Source organism: Xiphias gladius, chromosome 11 (assembly GCF_016859285.1).
Source record: "Xiphias gladius isolate SHS-SW01 ecotype Sanya breed wild chromosome 11, ASM1685928v1, whole genome shotgun sequence".
Classification (NCBI taxonomy): domain Eukaryota; kingdom Metazoa; phylum Chordata; class Actinopteri; order Istiophoriformes; family Xiphiidae; genus Xiphias; species Xiphias gladius.
In genome coordinates, this window is record NC_053410.1 from 317,694 (window position 1) to 329,007 (window position 11,314).

At 42.1% G+C, this 11,314-nt stretch overlaps 2 protein-coding genes across 2 annotated transcripts; both read left to right on the forward strand.

Moving 5' to 3' along the window:
- The first annotated feature begins 1,804 nt into the window (after nucleotides 1–1,804).
- On the forward strand, nucleotides 1,805–7,152 carry yipf3 (Yip1 domain family, member 3). The gene is made up of 9 exons (XM_040140054.1): nucleotides 1,805–2,139; nucleotides 2,895–3,104; nucleotides 3,247–3,353; nucleotides 3,430–3,475; nucleotides 5,127–5,219; nucleotides 5,779–5,910; nucleotides 6,115–6,228; nucleotides 6,309–6,432; nucleotides 6,589–7,152. Exons 1-9 carry the CDS (start codon nucleotides 2,068–2,070, stop codon nucleotides 6,708–6,710), a joined length of 1,020 nt encoding a protein of 339 aa, XP_039995988.1. The 5' UTR covers nucleotides 1,805–2,067; the 3' UTR covers nucleotides 6,711–7,152.
- A 1,223-nt stretch (nucleotides 7,153–8,375) lies between these two features.
- On the forward strand, nucleotides 8,376–10,742 carry dnph1 (2'-deoxynucleoside 5'-phosphate N-hydrolase 1). The gene is made up of 4 exons (XM_040139619.1): nucleotides 8,376–8,617; nucleotides 9,772–9,843; nucleotides 10,000–10,110; nucleotides 10,535–10,742. Exons 1-4 carry the CDS (start codon nucleotides 8,482–8,484, stop codon nucleotides 10,651–10,653), a joined length of 438 nt encoding a protein of 145 aa, XP_039995553.1. The 5' UTR covers nucleotides 8,376–8,481; the 3' UTR covers nucleotides 10,654–10,742.
- Nucleotides 10,743–11,314: the final 572 nt, after the last annotated feature.

The window sequence follows — 11,314 nt, forward strand, 5'->3', positions numbered from 1 at the left end:
GAAAAAAAAAAAAAAAAACCCTCAATATATTTTATACAAACTATAAATAATATATTTTACACTTTAAACACACGCTGTGTTTACCTGTACATATCATTATCATCAGTGAAAACTATATGTCTAAGCAGGCTCTATATATACTATATATTCTGTACATAACCACCTAACTCATGTATATAAATTAATCTATTACATTACCCAGTCCGTATTTATCCCAGCACTGTTTGTACTAAAGAAATCTTGTTGTAAGTGTATACAGAAATAATATGTTGTTGTAAATTACTGCTTGTTGGGGTCCAAGCTGCAGCACTGTTGTTTTTGTTGACATTCTTCTTATTATTTCTTTCTTTCTTCCTCCTCTTCTTCTTCTTCTACTTCCTTCTTCCTCTTCTTCTTCCTCTTTCTTCTTCTATCTTCTTCTTTCTTCTTCCTTATTTTTCTTCCTCTTCTTCTTTTCCTCTGCTCAAAGTGTTTGTGCAGCAAAAACCTTAAGAGAAAAATTCACCAAAATCAGCAGGTGGTTTGCAAATTCCACGCTTTACTCCGGAACCAAAAATGATACTCATCGACCTCAAGGTTGCGCCGTAACAAATAACAATCTTGGCCTAGAGTCAAAATTCTTTTGTCATTTTAATTTTTCAAGTCACCCGCATCTCAGATCCATTTATCATTTGCTATAAAAAATGCCAAAAATGTTAAAAATCTAAATGAAAGCAAAACGCACTGGTCGAAGGCCGTTTATCCGATTGTCTTGGAATCTGTTAAACATCATCTACAGAAAACGCTGGCAAAAAAGTGAAAGGAATTTCAGTACGTCAATCTGTTTTGATTTCACAAGCCAATCTTTTTAATAGAAATAGGTCATTTTCAAAAATTTGCAACAACCCGTGAATGCATTGAGATATCAACCTGAAATTTGAGACGCATGTTCGGGAGTTTTCACTAAGCTTACGTATTAAAGGTCATCGTGCTTCACCTCTAGGGGGCGCCACAAATGCGAACATTTTATATCTCGTAACGGGCTGCATGGATTCACGTGAAATTCGGTTTGCACCATCTAGGGTCGTTACTCGGTTGATTCAGAAAATGTGGAGTTGATTGGTTGTAGTGGGCGTGGCTCATTACAACAAATCTAAATTTATCCACGTTTCACATTCCAACTTTTGAACCGTCCAAAAAAAATCCCCCGTACGTCCTGCAGATGTTTCAGCGCATCCACTGATGGTTGGCAGAAGTTTGGCTCAATGCAACCTATGCTCAGTTCTGAAGACCGTCACTCTACACTTTTCACAATATGCAAAATCAAGCAATGTCCATATTTCCACAAGTCTTCGTTCGAGTGCTACCAAAACTGACACAGACATTCTTTGGATACTAGATACCACATGGTTCAGATGGTGTTCGGATAAGTCAAACGATGAGCCCGCTGTGACATTCAGTGTCTGCCTTTCTACCTGTCTTCTGGAAACTGATCCTGGATATGTATGCGTGTACACGGACAGCAGTGAAAAAGTCGGATTTTCTGTGTTTGAACATGCTTAGACAGTAAAGCTGGCTGATTGCTTCCAGGTTATTCCCTGTAAACCCACGGTACAGTACCAATGTCTTCTGATACACGGCTCTTATTTTTCTGTTATTATTCCTGTGATCAGAGGAAAAAAACATTCTACCAACGAGACACCTCTGTACCTAATTATCCCCCCTTTTATAATAATAATAATAATTTCATGATTTTGTTATTTCCGTTCTATTTAGTTTTTTTTAATATTCTGGACATAATAATAATTGTTGCGTCAGGACGTATTGTCATAGCGTGTGTAAGTTTGTGTCGCCGACAACGCGAGAATCTCGCGACACTTTCGGCCTCCACGTCACTCCGTTTGCAGACCTGACGTTCAGCTGCGTCGTGATGTTGTTATGTAGATTTTAGACACTAAAACAGCGGAGTTTTATTGTTTTTGCGGAGATTACACTCCGTCAGTCCGCTGAGGGAACAGTCACACCGTCACCGACCCGGGACAGACACCACAAAACCCCGGTTAAACTGCTGCTGCTGCTGCGGGGAAAATGTCTGCGGGCTCCGGGGGCAGAAACACGAACACGGAACCGTGGGGGAGCTTTGACGACAATCTCGTTCAGGTGAGCTAACAGGCTAACCTGCTAACTAACACACTGCTAACCAGTTAACTGACAAGCCACTAACCAGTTAAGTGGCAAGCCAACCTGCTAACTAACACATTGCTAACCGGTTAACTGACAAGCTAACCTGCTAACTAACAGGCTAACCAGCGAACTAACCCTTGTTAACTAGGTCTGGAGATAACCAGGTTAACCTAACCTGTTGATTAGAGGTGCAGAGTAACTCACTACATTTACTCCATTACTGTACAGTTTCAGGTACTTGTACTTGAGTATTTCCATTTTTCGACCACTTTATACTTTTACTGCTCTACATTGACCTGACAGCTCCAGTTACTTTACAGTTTCAGAGTATTGATACAAAATATGATCAAAAATTAGCCGATGATGTTATTACAGATGAATATTACAGATTTGACCACAAGTAACAGATTAAATAAAAACACTAGGGGACATCATGTTCTGCACTGTAAGAAATTGAGGGTTTTTTTTCACTAACGGAGAAAGATTTCGAGTTTTAACATCTATGGATATAAAATGTCTTCATATGTATATTAAAATTAAGCAGGTAGAATTTTTCCCCTCATAAAACCACAGGAAGACACATTAGTTTCAACACATTTTTGTGTATCCTCCTGTGTTTCTTAACATTTCTGTGTGTGTTTCCTCCCGTGTTTCCCATGTTTCCTCCCGTGTTTCCCATGTTTCCTCCCGTGTTTCCCATGTTTCCTCCCGTGTTTCCTCCTGTGTTCCAGGGCGGTGGCTCGGCAGTCATCGACATGGAGAACATGGATGACACGTCGGGCTCCAGTTTTGAGGACATGGGGGAGATGCACCAGAGGATGAAGGAGGAAGAGGAGGTGGCAGCGGAGGCGGCTGCCACTGAGGAGGACAATGCCGAGGATGGAGAGTTTCTGGGCATGAAGGGGTTAAAGGGTCAGCTTGGCCGACAGGTGGCCGATGAGGTGAGTCCCACTCAGGACATGGGACAGAGGTCATCCATGCACCTGCAGGAAGTGTCTGGTCCAGACCTACCTGTGCACTACTTCTTTTTTTTTCTGTTGGATCAGTTTTAGTTGAGTCCTGATACCTGTGTGATGTGTCCAGGTGTGGCAGGCGGGGAAGCGTCAGGCTTCCAGAGCCTTTAACCTTTATGCCAACATCGACATCCTGAGGCCGTACTTTGATGTGGAGCCGGTCCAGGTCCGAAGCAGGTAGGACCATCCAACTCCTGTTTGCTCTCAGCTGTTTCCTGCTCGGTCTGACTGTGATCTGCTCTGTGTCTCCCAGGCTGATCGAGTCCATGATACCTGTCCGCATGATCAACTTCCCACAGGTAACCACTCACACTTCCTGTATGTTCTCACGTTCAGCTCACCTGTAGATACAGACATGTTTAACTCCAAAATGCTGATCCAGGATCAAAATTACCGGGTGTGCAGGATCAAGATAAGAGATCTGTGTGTTGAAGCTGGTTTTCAGCTGTTTCTGTTGACTCTGAGTTTACTGATCAGCTGAGAGGAGCAGTTTTCTGTAAACCGGAGCCATGAATGTATTAGAAGAGTGAAGTTACTGCAGAGAAGGATGGAGGCCGACAGCAGGTAGAGACCAGGTATGCTGGCCAACTGCAGGTCGTCACTGTTTGTGAGGTTAAACAGCAACAAAACAAATTAACAGGCAGTGCTGACAACATGATGTAAACAGCTTCAGCTCAGTGGAGCCTCTGAAACCACTGTTCAAGCAAGGCCTGTATCTGCTGATCAGTGCCACTGTGTGTCCTGACTCTTACTCTGACCAGGTATTTCACTGTTACTGAAAACTGCCCACAGGCACTTGTTTTCCGTCTGAGTCACCTCCGGCTCCGCTCCAGCCTGTCAGGAAGTTTTGCGGCGTTGGTTGGATATTTAAGTTCCTTGCATGAGGTCAGATGTTCATGTTTGTCGCTGCCGGGTCCTTTTGGATGTTCGACTGATCTGGAAATCGGGCAGCGCTCAGTTCTGCCGATATAGTCAGCGTTAGAGCCAGGACACCTGGAGGGATCCTCCCCATTCGTGTCTGGTGAACGTCAGTGGAACTCCTGTTTCGAGAGGCATGAATGAAGTGATGAGTATGAAATGAGATGAAACGGGGAAACCTGCAGGTAAATCCAGCTCTAGTGAAGCAGAACGTGATGTTCAACAAGGTGAAAGTGAACAAGGTGACAAGAACATGATCATAGAACTAGAGCAGAATGAGAAGCTGCAGAAACACTAGGAATCATTTCCAAATATCAAAGTCAGGTTGAGGAGATGCCGTGAATAAGCACAGGAATTATCATTGAGGGTCTTTTCTGTCTGATCATGAACAAACTGTTCTGAACATGTGGTGCAGATAAAAAAGTCAAAGTAACGTCAGACTGTTTCTGCTGCCGAAGCAGAGAGGAGGAGAAAAGGAGCTCGCGTCCGATTGACGTGTCATTTATAATCATGGAGAATATTTAACATGTTTCTACTAACGGACGACAGAGGGTTTAGTTTTCATCAGAGAGTCTCCTCGTGTTGTTCTGAGCTGCAGTGATGGAATCAGAATAAAAGCATCGCCGCCAGGAATCGGAGAAACTTCGTTAGCACGCAGCTTTTTAATCATCACTATGTGGAGATTCACTCATAAACTCTGTTTTAGAACCAGAGTGGACACGTGGAACATCTGCAACAGCAAAACATTTCTACTGATCAATAAAGATACCTATTGATCTTTATTATGTCACTTTATTGTAAACTCTTTTGTCCCCGTCAAGACCCAATCAGTCTGATTCAATCTGATTCTCTGGGGTTAACCTAGTTACCATGGTGATCCACCTGGTTAAAAGTGAGACAGTTTTGTGATAAAGGGAAACCCGGAGATAATCCCAAAGAGCTGGATCCCGATACTAATCTGGCTTCATGGTACAGGCCTCAGGATCAGGATCAGGATCAGGATCTCTGACAGTTTTTTTTCTTCCTGTTTAGAAGATCGCAGGTGAGCTGTATGGTCCTCTGATGCTGGTTTTTACTCTGGTGGCCATCCTGCTGCATGGGATGAAGACTTCCGGAACCGTCATCGTAAGAACGAACACACACACGAACCCACACGAACCCACACACAGCAACACTAAATAACATCTACACTTTTAACTTTGATTTTAAAACAACCAAATGTTTCATCAGTACCACATCGAGGTTTACATACAACCAGGTGGTGACGGAGACAAATCCCACCTCCAGTGAATGCAGCATGAAATCACAGCTAGTAACCAATAATAATAATAAAATGAGTAAAATCGGTGATAATAAAATAATAACGTGTTGAGCAGCGGCAAATCCAGATCCCTCACCTCCACATGTAAAGTGATGACAGAGCTCTGTATTCTGGATCCTCGGGTCTGTCCTGCTGTCTGCTGGGCAGCGCGGATGTGCAACACACGTCCTCATTCCGTTCCCATATCCACACTGCAACAGGCTGCAGACGTGACTGGATGTGGTAGAGAAACCAATGAAAATCAGTGTCAGTAACGGCAGGAGTCTGAAACGCTGCAGCCTCGTCAGTGCTGAAGGTGGAAACGTGTAGGACGACCGGTTGTGTGTGGACTCTGACGCACAAGTTTCTGTCTGTGTTTTCCAGAGGGAGGGCACTCTGATGGGCACCGCCATAGGAACATGTTTTGGTTACTGGCTCGGTGTTTCCTCCTTCATCTACTTCCTCGCATACCTGGTCAACGCTCAGATCACTATGCTGCAGATGCTGTCCCTGCTGGTCAGTACTGGTACTACAGCTAGACACTACACACAGCACACACAGAGTATCCGTAGCAGCTAAACTCTGGTAATCATGTACAGTACAGACTCGTAGTCCAGTGTTTTTGATTTCTTTTAAAAAAAAAAAAAATTTAATTTTTTTTTTTTTTTTTTTTAAACTAAACTTTATTAACACAACGTGCTTCCTTTCTGCTGCTGTCAGGGTTATGGTTTGTTTGGTCACTGCACCGTCCTCCTTATCACCTACAACATCCACTTCCACTTCCTGTTCTACGTCCTGTGGCTGCTGGTTGGAGGACTGTCCACTCTGCGTATGGTGAGGACTAAGTTTCCCATCAGCCCCCGATTCTCCCTCAGCTGTAGATTCACCTGGTTTCCTGTGTGTCCTTCTCTCAGGTGGCGGCTCTGCTGTCTCGTACGGTCGGTCAGACTCCTCGTCTCCTCCTCTGTGGGACTCTGTCGCTGCTTCACATGCTCTTCCTGTTCTACCTGCACTTTGCCTACCACAAGATCGTAGAAGGTGAGACACACGCCTGTGCTCCTGACGTCACAGTAAAGTGCACCATTTACTGTGGTCATGTGACTGAGTGTACAAGGTTTACCTGCCGGTGTCAGAGTGAGACCTCCCGTCGTAGCTTTTGTGTCAGAGCAACACCTCCTGTCGTTGTCGTTGCAGGGCTGCTGGACTCTCTGGAAGGACCCAACATGGCTCCCATGCAGCGAGTGGCCAGAGACGTGCCTGAACTGACGCTCAACGCCACAGTGAGGAGCCTGGGGGCCTCACTGAAGGCCCACTGAGGCCCCCACACACTCAGAGACCCTGTCAGTCGTCTTTTAAAAGAGTGAAGTTTCCATTTCAGAGTAAATATTCATTGTTGGGAACCTAAAATGACACTATAATCACAACTCAAAGGTCCGTGTAGAATCTCATCAGCGTGTGACAGCTGAGCTGATGAAGACCATGACTGCTCAGGAAAAAGCTAGCAATTGGCCTTGGAGTGGAGATGGTTTGTCAGACTTTCTGATCCTGAGCTGCTGATTCTGTGTTCAAATCCTCTGATGTTGACGCTTCACGTTAATGAAGTCAGACTTAACGTTTTCTCTCTCATCTCTTGTACATTTTTTATTCAGTCTAAGATTTTGTTTTGGGTTTTATGTCGTTCTCTTCATGTTCAGATGTATTTATAGTTTCTGTACAGAAACTCAAATAAACTTTCTGGCCTTTGGCTGGAGTCACTCAGATGGTCATCATTATTTCAGAAGAATCAGAATTGTTTAAGCTGTTATTTTTAAAAACTTAGATCCTTTAAATTTACAAAAAGCTACTTACTACGCTATACATTTTGGTGTTTCATATATCGGCAAAAATTTCAAATTTAAAGATAAATGTTTTCATCTAAGCAGCATTTAAATAATCAAGATAAGTTTGTTTTAAACAGAAAAATCTGACGCTCAACAGCAGCATAATTCAGTTTTAATGCAGCGTTCGCTTTTCATTTGTAAATTTAACTACTTTATAAACTCATTTACTGTTTAACAAGACGAGACATATTCATGGGTTCATTATAGATTAAAAAACAAACATCATCTTCGGAGTAACCGCGAGTTGTTTATTTGAACTTTGAATACTAATAATAATGGGAACATAATTTGCTGATAATACTTATATACTTTCACGCGGTCGAATTTTGTACAGATTTGAGTCAAAGTACAAAAGTATCATCGAAGCGTAATTAAAATACCAAAAGTACTCCGTATGCAGAATCATATACATTGTTGTATTATAATTATTGATGAATTAATGTGTTAATCACTTTAATTATTTCATATTCTGCTGGGTAGTTTGTGAATTTCTCCCTACAGATCAATAAAGTTTTATCTGTGATAAATATCGTTATTTATATTTTGTTTTAATAATCTGAATCTGTAAAGTAAGTGCAGCTTTCAGATAAATGTAGTGTATCACAAAGTACAACATTTCCCTCTGATGTGGTGGAGTAGAATTATGAAGTATCCGAAAATGGAAATACTCAAGTAAAGTACAAGTACCTCAAAAGTTTACTTAAGTAAAGCCGTTGCTTAAATGTTCTTAGTAACTTTCCAATACTACAGTTTAAATTTTTTTTAGTTTTTATTTTTTCCACTTATGCTGCTCTAACGGCAGAATAAGGTGGCACAGGCCGTTAAAAACTATTCTGAAAGCTATAACAGGAAGTTTGTTGTCAAGCAGAAAACATAGAAACAAATCGATTTGTGAAAATGTGAGGGATTCATTGCAGAGTAAACCTTTATTTTGAAAGTTTAGCTTGATAGTAAATGGGCTGCGTTGCCCTGAGCGCCGTCTTTCAGGTAACTCCTCTCCTGCACCAATCAGAGGCTACAGACTGTTGATGTTCAGCCAATCACAGCGGAGAAAACGGCAACTTAAGCAGGGGCGTACCTGCAAGACTACGCATAGGGCAAACGGCCGTAACCACGCACGTCATCGCGCAGTCGGTCATTTGCAAACAGCGCGGGAAGCGGCAGCAGGAAGACGCGGATCGAACCGTTCGAACCGGACGTGGGGACGATGAAGGTTTATTTCTGCGGGAGTATCCGCGGCGGCAGAGACGACGTTCAGCTGTACCGGAAGATCGTGGAGAAGCTGCAGAGCTACGGGACCGTGCTGACCGAGCACGTGAGCAGCACCGAGCTCACCGACAGAGGTCAGAGGTCTCACACACACACACACACACACACACACACACGGGAGCAGTACGCACAGCGACGTATACACAGTACTACTGAGGTCACTGGTAGAAATCTGACAACAACAACAACAATCACGACATCACGCAGACTCCGAGTGAAAATTACAGGTTAGAAGTAAAAGTCCTGCATTTAAAATGTTACTTCAGTAGAAGTATGTCAGTACAATAAAGAAAAATACTCAGTGAAACGTCCCTTTAACTGGTTCACACTACAACTACCGATTATCTTCATCATTGATCCATCTGCTGATTATTGCTGATCATTGGTTTGTAAAACAGTCGCTCAGAGACCAAAGTGAAATGTTCATAGTGTTGGTTTCCAACCAACGGTCAAACCTCAGAACTTCACTTTATTGTGATTTAAGAATTATGATTATTGTTTATTATGGATTAATCTACTCAGCCGTTTATATATGAATTAAAATCAGCTCCACCTTCAACAGCTGCAACGTTAAAGTGATAAACTCATGAATCCATCAATAAGAATAATCCAATAATCCAATATTTATTATTCTGCATAATGACAACTTTTACATTTGGTACTTTGACTGTATTTAGATGCTGATACTTTTGTACTTTTACTGAATTAATATTTTGAGTACAGGACTTTTATTTGTACCAGAGTATTTCTACTCTGGTATTAGTACTTTTACTGCAGTAAAGGATCTTAGAAGTACCACTGAAAAAGCAAAATAAAATATTCAAAGAAAGGATCCACAACAACAATAACAATAATATTGATAAATAATAACACAATAATAAATTTAAATCAGGAATAAAGAATGATAATAATAATAATAAATAATAATAATAATAATAATAGAAATAAACGTCTGTAAACACCTCATGGATCAATTCATTTATTGTTATTCATTTGTACGTTCAATAAAGAATCAGTTAACAGACGAAACAGACCAAAAGTTAACGCAATGAAAAAACGTAATAAATCAGTTTGAGTTTACTGATGATGTTTTATACACAGGTCTGTCCTGAACGACTCTGCTGTTGTGATTGGACAGGCGTGTGTGATGTCACTGAGCTGCTGTGCCGTGATTTGTCAGGACTGTGTGTGTGTGATGTCACTGAGCTGCTGTGCTGTGATTGGACAGGTGAGGACGCCTCCGCAGCAGGAGACAGGTTCATTCACGACCGAGACGTGGACTGGCTCCGACAGTCTGACGGTGAGGAAAACTGATGGTTGATTACTGATGGTGTGCAGGCATGTTTCTGCCCTGAGTACTGTCTGCTGGCAGCCCGTATCCGCTGTGTCACCTGTGACCTCTGACCTGTGTGTGTGTGTGTGTGTTGTCTGACCCCTGACCTCTCTGTGACCCCAGTAGTGGTAGCGGAGGTCACGCAGCCGTCTCTGGGCGTTGGTTATGAACTCGGCCGAGTCGTCGACATGAAGAAAAAAACCTTGTGTTTGTTCAGGCCGTCGTCAGGACGTGGTGAGGACACCTTCATTTTCACACCTTTACTAACCTGCTGACCACGCCCCCTCAGCTCCCCGAGCCAATGGGAGGAGAGAACAGTGCCCCGGTTTGTCACTTCTGTTAGCGTCAGCCTTTCAGACATGAAGTTGTGTTAACGTGAGTTTTGTTAATCAGGTAAGACATGAGCCACAGGTTAAACTCTATAGCTAAAATGCTAAAGTTAAAACGCTAACGTTAAAATGCTAACATGTCAAAGGTAAACAAGAGATAAATGACCTCGAACTTGTTTGACTTCATACTTTAGTGGCAGAAGAGGAAGTGACGCACCTCACACCTGGTGACTGGGCTCTGTTCCCATTGGCACACAGACCTGAGGGTGTACGGTCGAGGTCAGGAGGTGAATCTGGCGGCGTCGCATTAACTTCCTGTCTCTGTGCAGCTTTGTCGGCCATGATTCGAGGAGCTGATGACGGCGACCGGTTTTTGGTGAGGGATTACAGCGAGGACGAGGTGGAGAACGTTCTGGAAGGGTTCTTCAACACGCTGAAGAGAACCTGAAGAACCTGGAGAACATCACAACGCTTTTTAAAGTCAGGCTGTTCACTTTGTTTACGACAAAACGACTTAATAAAGTCAACTGAAACAAACTCTTTTTGTTCAACTAACGATTATTTTTTTCCCCATTGATCCGCAGATTATTGGCCTGATTAGTTGTTTGGTTTATAAAATGTTAAACGGAAAAAAAAGTTTGCTGTGACAGAAAAATCATTAAATATGAGACAAAATATAAAAGTCATGCTAATGTTAGTATGCTAATGTTTACTGGAAAAACAATGGAAATTAAAATTCTTAAGTTAAATTTTAAACCTACAGAACTAAATTTTACTGGCTGGTTCAAGTTTTAATTAATCATTTTGAATTTTGTTGTCTGCGTTTAGATGATTCAATATGAGCAACTGGATTTTTTTAAATTGAATTTTTAGATCAAAATTTGACCAACTTGATTTGAGAAACTAGAATAAATTCTCATTTGTGAATTTGTGACAGTATATGACAGTAATACACGTGATGTTAATACATCTGACAAAGAGGATTAAAGTGTTTTTCTTTCATCTAAAGCAACTGAAGAGGAGAACAAAGAATTTAAAGTGAAGACAGTATTAGAGTTCTCCTGTTCTCAGGTTCATTTCCTCGGTGGTCCAGCAGGAGGCAGCACAGC

Coding starts and splice junctions, on each gene's coding strand:
- dnph1 (XM_040139619.1), top strand. CDS start 8,482: ATGAAGGTTTATTTCTGCGGGAGTATCCGCGGCGGCAGAGACGACGTT. Junction 8,618..9,771: donor CACCGAGCTCACCGACAGAG/GTCAGAGGTCTC, acceptor GTGATTGGACAG/GTGAGGACGCCTCCGCAGCA. Junction 9,844..9,999: donor CTGGCTCCGACAGTCTGACG/GTGAGGAAAACT, acceptor CTGTGACCCCAG/TAGTGGTAGCGGAGGTCACG.
- yipf3 (XM_040140054.1), top strand. CDS start 2,068: ATGTCTGCGGGCTCCGGGGGCAGAAACACGAACACGGAACCGTGGGGG. Junction 2,140..2,894: donor TTGACGACAATCTCGTTCAG/GTGAGCTAACAG, acceptor CCTGTGTTCCAG/GGCGGTGGCTCGGCAGTCAT. Junction 5,220..5,778: donor AGACTTCCGGAACCGTCATC/GTAAGAACGAAC, acceptor TGTGTTTTCCAG/AGGGAGGGCACTCTGATGGG.